The 15,095-nt window shown below is 38.9% G+C and overlaps 1 protein-coding gene across 3 annotated transcripts in view; it reads left to right on the top strand.

Moving 5' to 3' along the window:
* The window catches only part of Parg (poly(ADP-ribose) glycohydrolase), a 110,988-nt gene that overhangs the window by 70,336 nt on the left and 25,557 nt on the right, over positions 1-15,095 (top strand). For all 3 annotated transcript variants that reach the window (XM_038350222.1, XM_038350224.1, XM_038350223.1), the window contains exons 13-14: positions 2,932-3,079; positions 12,968-13,046. In XM_038350222.1, coding sequence (XP_038206150.1) covers positions 2,932-3,079; positions 12,968-13,046 — 227 coding nt within the window. The remainder of the gene's footprint in view (positions 1-2,931; positions 3,080-12,967; positions 13,047-15,095) is intronic.

The raw sequence follows: 15,095 nt of genomic DNA on the forward strand, positions 1-15,095 counted from the left end.
TTTATTTTGGGTTTTGTAAGACAGCTTCTCATTTGTTTCTCAGTCTGACCTTGGACTTGCTCCATTATCCAAGGTACTTTTTCAGCCTTATGATCCTCCTGCCTCAGCCTTTTGAGTACCAGGGCTATAGGCATGCTCCTCGTTGTCCAGTTATGCTTTGTTTTAAATCACTTTCCAGATGGATGTGGTAGCACATCCTGTAACCCCAGCATTTAGAAGGATTGCCACAAGTTGAAAGCAGCATTTTCAGGGTCTGCCCAAGATGTAGCATGGTGCTCTCTGTCTGTCTCTCTGTGTCTCTGTCTCTCTCTCTCTCTCTGTCTCTCTCTCTCTCTTACACACACACACACACACACACACAAACACCATGTGCATGCGCGCTCACGTGTCCTCATATACTCCTACCTCAAATCACATTCTTCCAGTGATTCCTTGAACTTGCAAACAAAAACACTTAAAATAACTAAATTGGTAATCTATTCTTTATATTTGAAGAAAAATTGATTATCTTACTTTTTTTCTACTTAAAAAATATTTTTCAATGTGCTTAAAATTGTTCCCAATGGATATCACTTTCTGTTGCATTTCTTTCTTTATGCGGTTCTTTCCTGCCTTAAAGTCTTGGATAAAATGAGGGAGGCATAATGTACCTAAGAACTAAGCAAAGCTATTGCTAGTTAGCACCACAGGAATGCTGACCTCTCATTACAGAACAATTCAACAAGGAATCATTTACCAACAGTCAGGCTTGAGATTCTCCTCGCTTGCCTGCATTATATATGAAATATGGGGCCTTGGTAAGTTAAAAGACTTCCATAAAGGCTTCTAACTCTTATTAATTGCTCTTTGTACCCATTCCACATCTCCCCAGGAGGTCAGGGAATATTGTATTTCAGTGCTCCAAAAGCTCATTATGTAGCGAATAAATTATATTATAGTGAACGGCAACAACAGAACCTCCGTGAGGAGTGTTACCATTCCTCTTTTCATCAAGCACAATGCAGAAACTAAGGAGTGTGAACAAGCACTTTAAAGTCAGAGACTGGAAAATGAGTGGCTAAAAGTAAATAGACACTCATGTGCTTATATTCGTGTACTGAAGCTGCTTTCCCACCTGTTACAGAGAACCCTTTATAAGTACTTTTGTAAGTACTAGAAGCTTTGGGTTTCTTTTGCTTTTTTAAGCTTGCTTTCACAGTGTATTTCTGTGTCCACCTTTCAAGTAATGACTGTCAAGGGTCTTTATCAAAAAGTGAACAATAATATCGTGTGGAGTGTTTCTCAAAATTATTATCAAGTAGTGTATAAGTTTGATAAATCAGACCTTTTTATTTCAGTTATGTACCTGATTCCAGTAAAAATCAAGTTATGTTGATCCCAAATCCTGTTTGTAATTCATAGAAGCATCACAATGATAGCCACATTTCTCAAATGCCATCTATTTCATTTCTGGATTTTCTAGGTCTCTTCTCTTTCCTATACTCTACCACAGCCCTGAGGCCTATTAGTTATTCAGTAGTTATCTAACCTACCTCTTTGCTGTTAATTATGCATCCTTTTAGTGTATTCTTGAAACTAAAACCCTGCCCTGAGTTATCTTAACCCTGGTCCAAGTTGCTAAATGAATCTTTCCCAGAACCTCAAGATTTGAGTACAAACTTCTCTATACCCTAGACCACCTTCTCCTCATCTGTAACTCCCATGTGATGTCCTCTGCATTGCAGGAATAGTGGGACACTGTTTATAGTTCTTTCTAACAGTTGTTCACAAGGTTCTCATTTTCCCTAGTCTGCCAGCCAACTCAGGATCGAATGCCGCTTCCTTTTGAAAAGCTGCATTGTCCTCCTCTGTGCTCGGCTTTTACTCATTCCATGGTTGAGATATGTGAGAAGTAACTGTTCTGGGGTTTTCACTCAATAGTCCTCTGCTACACAAACCCAAATATGTATTTTTTCAATAATTTGTCAATAGTATGTTTCAGTACTTTCTAAGATCTTATGGGTAAAATAAGAATATGTTGCCCTTTATTAATTTTTGTCTTTTCACATTTTTGATGAACATAAGATTTGTATTCTTGCCTATTCATCTGTAGAATAATCTTTATATTTTCATTTCTACTGCTTTAGAAAATATGAACAAGTTTTTGGAGTTCTTACATTTTATAATAATTGAAAAACTTCTTATAGCTTGTAATAAATTGTTTTTTTTTGTGTGTTTGGGTATATATATTTAACTTGTCTAAATCTGTGTAATCTCACTCTTTAGAATAATCTAAACAATCTAATTGAAGACATGATCGCTCTTTCTAAAACTGAAGTAATGTGACAGGTCACTTGAGCTCCTTTGAGGATCGTGGCTCTTCAGTTGGGAATCAAGCCCACACCCTGGAACAGAATCAGAAATGCTGATGTAGACTTATAGACTAAATTACAAATATTAATGGAGTTAAATCTTTGTTCTTATACTGGATTTTCATTTCCTCCCTCCATTTAGTATATTTTTAGAAATTGTTGGTAGTATTCATTCAACTTGGGGGCTTAATTTGGAAGAAAAATTCTATCTCTTTATTCTTCCACAGAAGCAAAACAACTCCTGAAAATAAAAGCTTGATTGTTTAAAAGTCACTTAAAATACACAGAGGAAGGTTGAACAGTAGCTAGATGTATAGGGAGATGATCTTGAAATCCCAGAGCAAGACTAATCTTGATTTTGCACTAGAAGGACACAGATAAGGTTTTTATCTGATATTTTATCTAAAAGCTGAATTTTCCAGGTTTCTTAGGAAGTTTAGGTCCCAAAGAAGAGGTTTTAGCTGTCCTGAGAAGGAAGAGCTGTAAGCTACTCCTTAGGAAGATGGAATTTTGATTCCATTGAGTAAGTGTTTCATTGTTATGTTTGTAGCTGTTTTACACACTACGTTTTCTCCAATAGGTGGATTTTGCAAATCGTTTTGTTGGAGGTGGTGTAACTGGTGCAGGACTTGTACAAGAAGAAATCCGCTTTTTAATCAATCCTGAGTTGATTGTTTCACGGCTCTTCACTGAGGTGCTGGATCACAATGAGTGTCTTATTATCACAGGTCAGTTTGAGTGTGTGTGTCTGCACAATGGTCTAGAATCCCCAAAGCTGCCCAGACAAGACTTTTTTCTTCTTTGAGCGATAGACCCAATATTTTATTTTTATTACATTTTCTTTATTTGTTGGAGGAGGGCCGCTTGCTTCCTCCAGCTCATGTGGAAGTCAGAGGACAACTTGGGGTGTTGTTTCTCTCCTACAGTATGGGTTCCAGGGATTGAACTCAGGCCATCAGACTTGATGGCACCTCCATTCACTGAGCCATTTTGCTGGCCCCAGACCCAGTAGTTTAAATTTATTATTTATATTTTATTATTATCTTTTTTCTTACAAATATCTTGAGTACATTTTATCCCCCATCTTTTAGTTGTTGGCATATCCAGGTGGCACCCTTCATGTGAGTGACTGAAAGAACATACCTACAGGAAGACAAAACATTTCACCAATTACTGGGACTTTTGGGGTTTTTTTTCTAAGCCTGTAAAACTGAATTTCTTTTCTGTTGTTGCTTTGAGATTAGATTAGATTGTGGTTCCTTGGACAGGAGAATTTGGGTTATTGTTATTAAAGTGTCCCCTATGACTTATATCAGAAGTATATAAAACTAAAGTGTATGCAGAGAGGTGCATGGTGAAGTTAGGACTGAGCTCTGGTCTTGATGTCGCACTCTTGGCCTCTGATAATTTTCAGACAACCTTCAAGAGAGGATTTGATTTTCCCCTTTGTTTTTCTTGTAGGAGTCTTCGTTTTTTAACAGTTTTATTATGATTTCTCTGGGTATGGATCTCTTTGATTTTACTTTACTTGTAATTCATTGAGCTTCTGGAATGCTTAGATCTATTTTTGTCATCAAATTTATCAACTGTTTGGCCGTCATGTCTTAAGTAATGTTTGTTTGTGTTGTGCAGGTACAGATGTAAGGGGTGCATTTACATGTGTGCTCATATGCATGTGGAAGCTAGAGGACAGCCTTGGATATTGTCCTCAGGAGCGCTCTCTACCTCCTTTCTGACAGCCTGTCATTGATCTGCGGCTCACTCATTAGGCTAGGTGGTCTAGCCAGAAAGCCTCTGAAATCCTCTTGTCTGTCCTCCCCAGCACCAGGATGGGATTACAGGAGCCCTTTCTAGCAATCTTTTTACCAGTTGAGCCAAACCCCAGCCCTAGGGCCCTTATGTCTTAAAATATTCTTTTCTCTCCAAATATATAGATGTTGGTACACTTGGTAGTGTACCAGTCTTTGGACCTCTGTTCATTTCCTTCATTATTTATTTTTTCTCTTCTTCAGACTCAGTTGATTTTTGGTCTAATTCACTGCTTCATTTACCAGCTGAAATCTGCTCTTAAATTGTTCTAGTGAATTTTTTATTTCTGTTATTGTACTTTTCAATTCCAGAATTTCTTTTCTGCCCTCCCCCATTGTCTCTATGTTAATGTGTCTTTTAAAAGAATTTCCATTTTTTAATTTTTTATCATTTATTTATTTATTCATTCATTCATTCATTCATTTATTTATTTATTTATTTATTTATTTATTTATTTATTTATTTATTTATTGTGTGTACATGCCACAGTATGGTTTGGAGATCAGAGAACAATTTTCAGGAATCAGATATCTCTTTCCACTATGGGTTATGGGGATCAAATTCAGGTTGTCAGGTTTGATGGCCCGTGCGTGCTTTTACTCACTGGCAGACCCTAATATATCTGTGAGAATTATCATTCTCATACTTACTTTGCTTTAGTACTAAGTAAGGCATAGTTCTTTTCAGTTCTTTCAACATATTTAAGATATGTTTGTGTTTTTCTACTAAGTCCAGCATCAGTTTACTGGTTTACTGTTGACTACTTATTCCTGGATATGGGGCACACTTGTGTCATTCTTTACACAGGTCTGTGGTCCTGCTGTAGTTGATAATGAGATCTGAATATTTTAAATAATATGACAACCCTCAAAACTGTATTCCCCAATCAGAATTATTGTTATTAGCTTGGATTGCTTACTTCCTTTCCTGAACAAATTCTGTGGAATCTGTACTGCTTCTTGAGTGTCATCACAGAGGCTTCTGTTCAGTTTTTTAGTGGTTAGCTGATGAGTGTACAGATGTCTTAGGTGAGTGGAGTCAGTAGGCTCCCACTTTTCTGAAGGGCTCTGTGTGCATTGCTGGCACCATCAGCCTTCCACTAGGTCCTCGATGACTACTTAACCATACCTTGCCACTTCCATAAAGCTTCAAGGTTGGGCAATAGGGAAAGCTCAGGTTTTTCCTGGGCATTTGTAGCACATAGTGTTCTGCACTCCCAGGAATGTGCTAGAATTTTCCTAAACTCCTTGTTGACATCTTGTTGTCAGCTTTCCTTGGATGCTTGCCCCATGTGGTGACCACCACCTTAGGCAGTCTCCATGGTAAGCGGGCAGGGACATGTGCTGATCTCGTACAACTCTTGGACACTAGGCTTTTCACACTGGACAAGCTTCAGGTTTGTAAAGTCAAGACAGTCTTCTGTGTGAGATTTCCCTGGGGAAAGGTCTAATGATTGTTGTCAGAAAGTCGAGCTTTGGAGGAGCTTCAGCACTCTTGTGTCTGCTCTAGCGGCTACTGGGCTGCTGCTTTCCATAGTTAAGGTTTTAAAGTTATCTTGCTGCTTGAGAGAATGGCTTCATGTTGTTTAGACATTCTTACCCACATGATCTCATGGTTTGGTAAGGTAAAGCAAACAACAAAATTTATGTAGCCTATGTGCAAAGTTAAAATTAGAATCTCAGGGCTGGAGAGATGGCTCAGAGGTTAAGAGCATTGCCTGCTCTTCCAAAGATCCTGAGTTCAATTCCCAGCAACCACATGGTGGCTTACAACCATCTGTAATGAAACCTGGTGCCTTCTCCTGGCCTGCAGGATGGGATTACAGGAGCCCTTTCTAGCAATCTTTTTACCAGGATGGAGGCTGAACACTGTGTACATAATAAATAAATAAATATTTTTTAAAAATTAGAATCTCAGCAAAGGAATTTATTTCTCTAAGACAGATCCTTAGTTTGTGACTTTTAAGTTAATAACATGAAGAATTTCTATAATTCTGAAGTTGTTTCCAAAATTGTATTGAACTGGAAAGATACACCCGTTTGTTCTCAGCATTGCCAGCTCCCGTAGTGCTTGACTGTCTGTAGTTGCTGATCATCGTGTAAGATGGATGAAGGTGAGGGAGTTACCATAGGGGAGGTAAGAGTGCACAGATTACAGAACAGAAAGTGGGGGAAGGACTGGTGGATACCCACTTTTGGCAACTAAACTATTTGAACACTTGTACTATGCTCTTTACATGAACTCTGGAAGTCCTGGCTGTTACTATTCCCATTATGTATAGCAATGACAAATTTTAAATATTTTTAGTATTCAGAGGATTTGAACTGAAGACTAGCAACGAAATATCCCATCAATTTTCAAAAAGATTTTCATCTTTAAAAAACAGATTAATAAACCTTGGTAAAATGCTGAGCATTTAAATCCAAGACTAGTTTTTTTTTTATTTCCTTTAATTCTCTTATGGTATGAAAAAAATCTTATCTGCTATTAATTTTATAGTAAATAAGGTACGTCACTTTCCCTGGGAATATTAGAAGGAAAACATTAGTATGTGTCTCTGCCTCTCTCCTTCTTGGCTCCATCACTCTCCCCTGAAGATAGCTTGTCTCCTGAAAAAGAATCCCCCTGGGATTGTCCATGATCTGACTTAGCTGCAGCAATTGGAAAGGGAGTGGAAAATAGCAGATCTGTGGCTGTCTTCAGATTGGTGATGACCTCAAGCTAAGGACACTTGGGGTGACTTTTAACTCAGCATTTTCCCCCACATGCACTTAACTTTATTACAGTGCTTCCTAATTAATATCTGTGATGTGATGTTCCCTTAATGGAAATGACCATTTCATCTATTTTGTATCTGGATTTCTGCCATCCCCCTTCTTAGGAGACTCTTAACCATGCACTGCAATTTATCTGCCTGATCAATTCCATTCCTTCAGTGATGCAGCTAAGCTCAGTGACCTAATGGCTGTGACTGTGCTGCCTGAATCTGTAGAAGAGTTTTGAGAAATTGGAAATAAATTAAATTTGTCATCAGTGTGGGGCATCTGGTTGCTATCAGACTTTTAAGTGAATATGAAACAAGTCATGCAAACAGGCAAATACTTCTATTCAGTGTTATTTCCGTTTGCTGTGATTCACCCATAGTAGCTGAGTTGAGACCTTTTAATAAGTGTGAATGGAGTGAAAGAATTAAACATCCTCCAGGTAGCTTCAGTAGCAAGTGTTGAGGGCTCTACAGTGTTCTCTTCTTGCTTCTGTTTGGTGAGCACATACTGCAGATACCTACACATGCCTACAGATGAAACTTCATGAGTAGAATAGTAATTTACATGGGACCTTCCCAGAGGTGAATCAGTGAGCATAAGACCCTCCTAACAGTGAATCAGACCATCAGGAGTGTCTACACGGTGTCTACTCGGTCAGCAGAAGTGCTAAGACTAACCAAAAGTAAACCATGGTTAAGGATTCGGTGCCATCTTGGTGAGATAGAGAGCACAGGCACCATCCCTACAGAAACAGCCACTGCTAATGTCTCTAGACTGTTGAGAGAGATCGGAGTTCATTTGGAGTTTTCCAGAGTTTTTAGAAATCAAATGTTTTTATGCTGCTTATCTTTACAAAATATTTCCTAGCCGTGAATACTGAAGACAAGAGCGTCGCATCTACTCCATAATTGCTTCTATATGAGTGGTAATAAATGGAGTAGGGTGTATGACGTTCATGTGAACTGCCTATCCCAGGGCACAACCCACAGCCAAGTAGAATTTTGTTAATTTAATATTTTCCCCAGCTCACTATAAACGTCTATTAATAGTAAGAGAAACTAGATATATTTCTTACTAAGTCTAAAGCTCATAATGCTGCCATGAACACTTGAAAGGTTTTTCCTTCAGTGAAGGTCTACCTCGCCTGAATTGTTACAGACCATCTGAGTAACTCATGGCTCTTCCCACTGTTCCCTTTTACATTTCCATCACTGCTCATTAATGTTTGAATTTGAAATACATTAAAAGCATTCATTTTTCAAAAGACAGTGATTTATCACTTGTCTACCTAGAAAACCTAAGGTTTAATTTGCTTAGAGCGGAAGGAAGCATTTATTTCCGCAATGCAAAGGAGCTATATCTGCCCTCTGCCTCTGTGAAAAGAAGTCTGGCAGTGTCCTCACTGGGGCAGAAACATACAATTGCTATTTTATAGTCTTCAACCATTTCAATTTTAAAAGACAAAGCAGGTATTTGCATTAAATTAAGAGATCAAAGTAGGCAAGGGTGGTTGTTGTTTTGTTGCTGTTTTTGTTTTTAAACAGGAAAAGTGAGACTTGTCTACTGCTAGGCAGAAAACAGAAAGCAAGAGTGTTCCTCGCTACCTCTCAGTTCCCTTTAGGCAGTAGACCAGACAGTGTTATTGCTAACGCTGTTTCCTCTAGTGCTTTGCAAAGTTAAATTCATTGACAAGGTTTTGAAGGAGTTTTAATTTGGCTTACTTGGTTTTCTAAGTGATCCCATGAGGTAAAACAATAAGCAACTGTTAATAACCCAGAGTTTCAGATGATGCTGGTTAGCCAAGGTCACATGACCAGTGAAGCGTCTCTGGGGGTCCCATGTTTCCTAATGTCAGTGTGGTGCTTTTTCACCACAGTGTGCTCTTTGAAGATCTGTTTTCCTTTCCTGAGACATGGTCTTACAGTGTCATCCAGGCAGCGCTCAGTCCCAGCCTTGCCTCTGTCTCTTGAGCCACTGTGCCTGGCTGCAGATGTGAGTCTGAGAGTCTATTATGTAGTCCGTGCAGAGTATTTCTTTTTTTTTTAATATTTATGTATTAAGTATACAGTATTCTGTCTGCATATATCCTATAGGCCAGAAGAGGGCGTCTTATCTCATTATAGATGGTTGTGAGGCACCATGTGGTTGCTGGGAATTGAACTCAGGACCTTTGAAAGAGCAGCCAGTGCTCTTAACCTCTGAGCCATATCCCCAGCCCTGTGCAGAGTATTTCTGAACTTACTGTTGTAACTTCAGTCAATACTGCGCTTTCTGTTTTACTTGTTATGCTTGCACGTGTGGGTGTTGTACACACGAGAACATCCAGCAGTACCACAGTCTAGGAAGGCTCTTCACAAGAAATAGCAAGACCATTAGAGTTGTTTTCTTGGTTTGCAGCATAAAAAATTCAAAACTTATGGCAATTAAGATAAAAATTACTTTTAAATTATTTTAAGAGGCAGTGTGCTAAACAATAAGTTGGAAATTGTAGTATTTAACCTTTATTATGGGAAATTATAAATCGTATATCCAAAATAGAGTACTTTTCATAATGCTGCATAAATATAAATGTAAATATATAAATATAAATTGGCATGCACATAATGTATTTGGAAGAAACAAAATTTATTATTTTATAACTCAGGCTATCCTTGAATTCATGATCCTTATGCCTTAGATTCCTGAGTTAGGATTACAGGTGCTTGTCACCATACCAGCTTCCCATAGTCTTTGTCAAGATTTACCAGCTTGCCGGGCGGTGGTGGCACACGCCTTTAATCCCAGCACTCGGGAGGCAGAGGCAGGCGGATCTCTGTGAGTTCAAGACCAGCCTGGTCTACAAGAGCTAGTTCCAGGACAGGCTCCAAAGCCACAGAGAAACCCTGTCTCGAAAAAACAAAACAAAACAAAACAAAAAAAAAAAGATTTACCAGCTTACTTTTTTTTCTTCTCCCTTTCCTTTCCCTCAAATATTTAAAAGTGTGTTAGAGACATTTTACTCCTAAATAATTTCATCATTCACTCAAGACTAGTGAATCCACCTACCTAGACTTGTCGTGGTTCTGGGTGTGTACTGGCTCTGTGCTTTATACAAGGTAGCGTCCACCGCTCTATGTGAGCCCCACTGGCTTTGCATTTTCTTGTTAATTTACTTTTAGACTGTTTAGTCTTTGGGACCTCCCTCCTTTTTTCTTGTTTGTTTGTTTGTTTTCAGAAAGAGTCTCATTCTGTAGTCTAGGTAGCCCCATACTTGTGGTCTTCCAGCTTCCATATGAGACACAGTATCAGGACAGGTTATAATGGGTATATGTTAGCGTGGCTCAACCACAGCCCCCATGTATTCAGTCAAACACTGAATTCATGTGTTGCTGTGAAGATAATTTGTGGCTGTGATTAAAAGTACATAGTAGTTAACACTTAGAAGGGAGATTGTTTGCCTTAATCTGTGAGGGTTTGGTTCAGTCAGTTAAAAGGCAGTCTTCCCAGAAGGAATCCTTCTATGGACAGCTGCTGCCGCCCATGTCTAAGAGTCCCAGCCTGCTTATTAAACCTGCTTATTCATCCCCACAGTCATGTGAACCTAGTTCTTGTGGTAATCTATTCATATAGGGGTCTCATTCCTTCTGGCCCTGTGGTTGGTCTGTGACTGATATGCATCTATCATGAGTAAAACTGCTATGAGCATTCTTCTGAGCAATTTTTCCTTAAGATGAATTCATTTTTATTTCATTTTTATTTATTGGGTGTTTCACCTAAATTTATGTCTGTCCATTTGTATGCTTGCTGCCTGTCAAGGCCAGGAGAGGGCACTGGTGCCCTAGAGCTGGAGTCACAGATGGTTGTGAGATGCTATGTGGATGTTTCAGATTGACTCTGAGTCTTCTAGATGTAACAGCCATCTCTCTGGACCCTTCTGTACAGTTTTTATTGGTACACTGTTTTTTGTTTTTTATTAGATAAATACCTACAAATGACATTTCCAGATCAAACTGTTCATGTTTAATTTTATAAGAAATTTCTAAACTATTTTTCAAAATTATTGTGCCATGTTGTTTCTATTTATTCTATTTCCTTGTCAGCTCTTTAGTGTGGCCTTGTTGTTGTTTAAGACAGGGCCTCGCCATGTAACTCTGGGTGACCTGGAACTTATAAAGATCCTCCTGCATGGGCCTTCCGAGGACAGAGATTAAAAATAATGTTCACCACACCTAGCCCTTATTGTGGCCACTTTTATTTTCGCCATACATTGAGATTTATTACAGTATCTCATTGTGGTTTTAGTGTGATCACTAATGACTGATAATGTTAAACATTGTTTCATAATTGTTAGCCAACTGTGTACTTCCGATATGAGATGTGTGTTCATGATTTCTGTCCATTTTTGTAAATTAAGTTGTGTGGTTTTGTTTTTTTTTTTTTACTTATTTTGTGTCATTTTGCTGAACTAGGGTCTAAACATGGAGCTTACAAATGCTGGAAGGGCTCTGTCACTAAACTAGTTCCTCAGCTCCTGCTTGTTTTTGTTATTGAGACCTCATCACTTATTCTGAATTCAGGTCCTTTGTGAGATGCTTGTCACATGGGTGCCTTTCCCCTACATCTGGTTTTCCTGACACTGACTGTCGAATGTTGGTCCCGTGTAGCTTTTGTTTCATTTGTAAGTTTTGTGGTCACTGCGTTTCTTTATCCAGTTAAAGAATAAATGCAATAAAGCTGTTCTCCTGTGTAAGTTTGTTTTTGCGATAGGGTCTCATGATGCCCAGCTTGAACTCCTGATGTCCCAGCCCCCACTGTTCATGCTGAGGTTAGGGTGTCTCCTCCTGTTTTCTCTGGGAATTTTATAGTTTTATATTTATGTCGCTCTTCCATCTCAAATGTGTATTCATGAGGTAGCAGTCTGGGTCTATATTTTTATGTGAGTATCTATGTGTTCCAACAGTATTAGTCCTGGATGCTTTATTATAGCATCCTTTACTGACAGTCAAGTGGCCTATAGCCTCTGTTTTGTTTCATGGGTTTTTCCCACATCTATTTTTAGTCCAAAATCTAGAAACTGTTGAATTCAGATAGTTGAACAATCTAGATTTTGTTTTTTGTTTCTTTTGTTTAATTTTGTTCTTCATTTTCTTCTTTGGTGACCATGAAGTCATGGCACAACCACACCCAGTTTAATTAGTATTTTTTAAACATGTGCTGCTTAACCTGTAGCCCCAGCTACTTAGAGGCTGTTGTGTAAGACTCACTTGACCCCAGGAGTTTAAGTTCAGTCTGGGCAATATAACAATACCCTGAGTCAGGAAGAGGTGTGGGGGATGTGGACGGAAGAAAAGGTTGTTTGGAGATGGATATATAGATCAAGAATTAACCTTGTGATAATATTGAATTTTCTACTTTAAAGGAATGTTCTATTTCTCTATCTGTTTGGGTCTTTTTTTCTCTTTAGTATTCTACATCTGTTACTTAGTTTACTCAGGGATAATTTGTGGTTTTTTGTCACTGTTTAATGGTGTTTGGTTGTTTGTTTTCCATTATTTATTGCAGGTGTATAGAGAGAGACATCTTTGATTTAACTCCTAGTTATGAGTTTTTCCTACTCTCTTCCCACTCTCAGCAACTCCGTGGGATTCGCTGCATAAACAATGATGACATTTGCAAGACAATTTTACATTTTACTTTATCTTTGTGTTATTTTGTGTTGGGGTCAAACCCAGGGTCCTGTTCATTCTCTACTGTGGACCTACTTCCGCAACCCTGCTTATATGTTTTCCATTATTTATTTCTCTTCTTGTGTTTATTGCCCTGGTGACAGCAGGAAACGGGTGGTGGGCTCATGGCCTGGCTTATCCTTCGGGCACAGTGCTAAATAGAAGGAAGAACAGTACTCTCCAGTCTGGTCTGTGTAGTGAGTCCGGGACAGTCATGGCTGTGTAGGGACCCTTTCTCAAGATACCGAAAAGAAAAAGGGAAGAAAGGAACAGTACTCTCACCTTATTGAGCACCTTTGGTAGAATGCTTTCACCATTAATAGACTATTTGTTGCAGGTACTGAACAGTACAGTGAATATACAGGCTATGCTGAAACTTACCGTTGGGCCCGGAGTCATGAAGATGGGAGTGAAAAGTAAGTGTTTCTGATTTTAGTGTTGTGTGACTGAAACTGAAGGAGGGTGTGTGACTCTGGTGCACTCTGCGTTTTCCAGAAATTTATTATATTTTTCATTTAAAATATTTTTCATACAGTATGTTTTGATCATATGTTTTCTCCTTTTACCTACCCAACTTCTTGTTTAGGCGCTCTCTCTCTCTCTCTTTCTCTCTCTCTCTCTCTCTCTCTTTCTCTTTCTCCATAAAGCCCACAAAAACAACAAAAACCCATGAAGTCCATTTCTGTTTGTCGGCTACTACTGTGCATAGGCCATAGGTAGTGTAGCTGATAGACCAGTAACACTCCATCAAAGAAAACTGATTTTTCCCATTCTCAGTAGGCATCATTTGCAAAGAGTTCTTGAGGGTTAGGACTTTGTGTCCACCTCCCCTTCTCACTGCTGGGATTTTGTCTGATTAGACTTTGTAGTCTTATGTATATTATGAAAATCTCTGTGAGTTCATATGTTTATCAATCCTTTTGTCTCTGGAAAACAGTTTCCTTGAAGTCATTCATCAGTTCTGGCTCCTTTTCTATATAGATCCCTGAGATTTGAGAGAGGTTTGATGAAGACATCCCATTTGGGACTGGTGTTCCAAAGTCTCTTGCTCACTGCAGGTTGTCCATTTGGGGGTTTCCTATGTTAATTACCATTCACTGAAAGGAGCGACTTCTCTGATAAGGTTTGAGCAAAGCACTGATCTACGGATATAGTAATGTGTCATTAGGAGTAATTTTATTGTTCTGTTCCTTTAGCAGAATAGTAATAGTAGCTTTTCCCCAAGGCCTATGACATATCTGGTCTCAGGTTCTTGGCTACTTTAGTGGTATAGTGTCAACTATAGGTTCCATTTCATGGAGTGGGCCTTAAATCCAGTCAGAAAGTGATTGGTTGATCCTGTAACATTTCTGCCACTGCTGTACCAATATATATCTTGCAGGCAGCTTGCTGTTGTAGGTCTCAGGGTTTGTAGCTGGGTGATATTGATGATCACTTTTCTCCTCCGATAGTGTGCAGAGCACCTTCCGGCGCCATAATCAATAGTCAGTAAGGGTGAAGCTCCTAGTTGGGCACCAGCTTGATTTCTCCATGATTGATGACATAAGTAAATGTTGTCCTCAGCAACAGCCTGTATGTTTGTGGAGAGTCTATGGGACCCTTTAGCCAACAACTCAACAACCTCTAACCCATATCTGGCACTGGAGGTTTTACTTGATGGCATGAGATGTCTAGGTGAGGAGGCATTGTGTGGTGTGGTGACTACATTTAAACTATTTTTAAATTTAGCATCACAGATTTTTTTTTTGGAAGGCAAAACACTATTTTCATGTCCCAGACATCAAGAAGAATAAAAATTCAAGTTTGAGGCAAAAACCATCAGGGCATAGTTCTGTAGCTCTTTGTCTCTAAGCATAGAGGTTAACTTCGAAGCCCAAACTTAGAATGATTTGTAATTGGAGTTTGAGCCTTTGACTATCACTTAGCTGTCCTTAAATGTTCCATGTTTTCAGATACATGGGGGAATGTATGTTGGGACAATTTGCCTAATACCACATACTAGTTGACAACAAAGTCTGCAGTAAATATTGCTGCTGCTGTTCCCTTTCTTCTTGAAATAGACTTCATATGTTAGCATCTTTGCTTACTCACTAAATGATATAGAAACTTACTATGCCAACTGGGGAGGAAGATCACTTTGTATTCGCTTTTAATAAAAAAAAAAACCATTCTGGCAAAAGGAGGTTCCTGTCTCTGTGTCACAGTCCTCCTGTCAAGTCAAGGCTGTAGTTTATTTTATAAAATACGTTCTTGTTTGGGTTCTCTGGTGTGGTTAAAAAAAGGGGGGGAGGTGGTATTTAGTTGGCTCACAGTTTATAGTTCATCATCAAGGGAAGCAAAGGGAAACTTGAGGCAGGAACCTAGAGGCAGGAGCTAAAGTAGCTAAAAGACCATGGAGCAAGCCTGCTTACTGTCTTGTTCTACTACCTTCGTTACACGAATCAGGACCACCTACCCAGAAATGA

The sequence above is a fragment of the Arvicola amphibius genome, chromosome 12 (genome assembly GCF_903992535.2).
Source record: "Arvicola amphibius chromosome 12, mArvAmp1.2, whole genome shotgun sequence".
Classification (NCBI taxonomy): Eukaryota; Metazoa; Chordata; class Mammalia; order Rodentia; family Cricetidae; genus Arvicola; species Arvicola amphibius.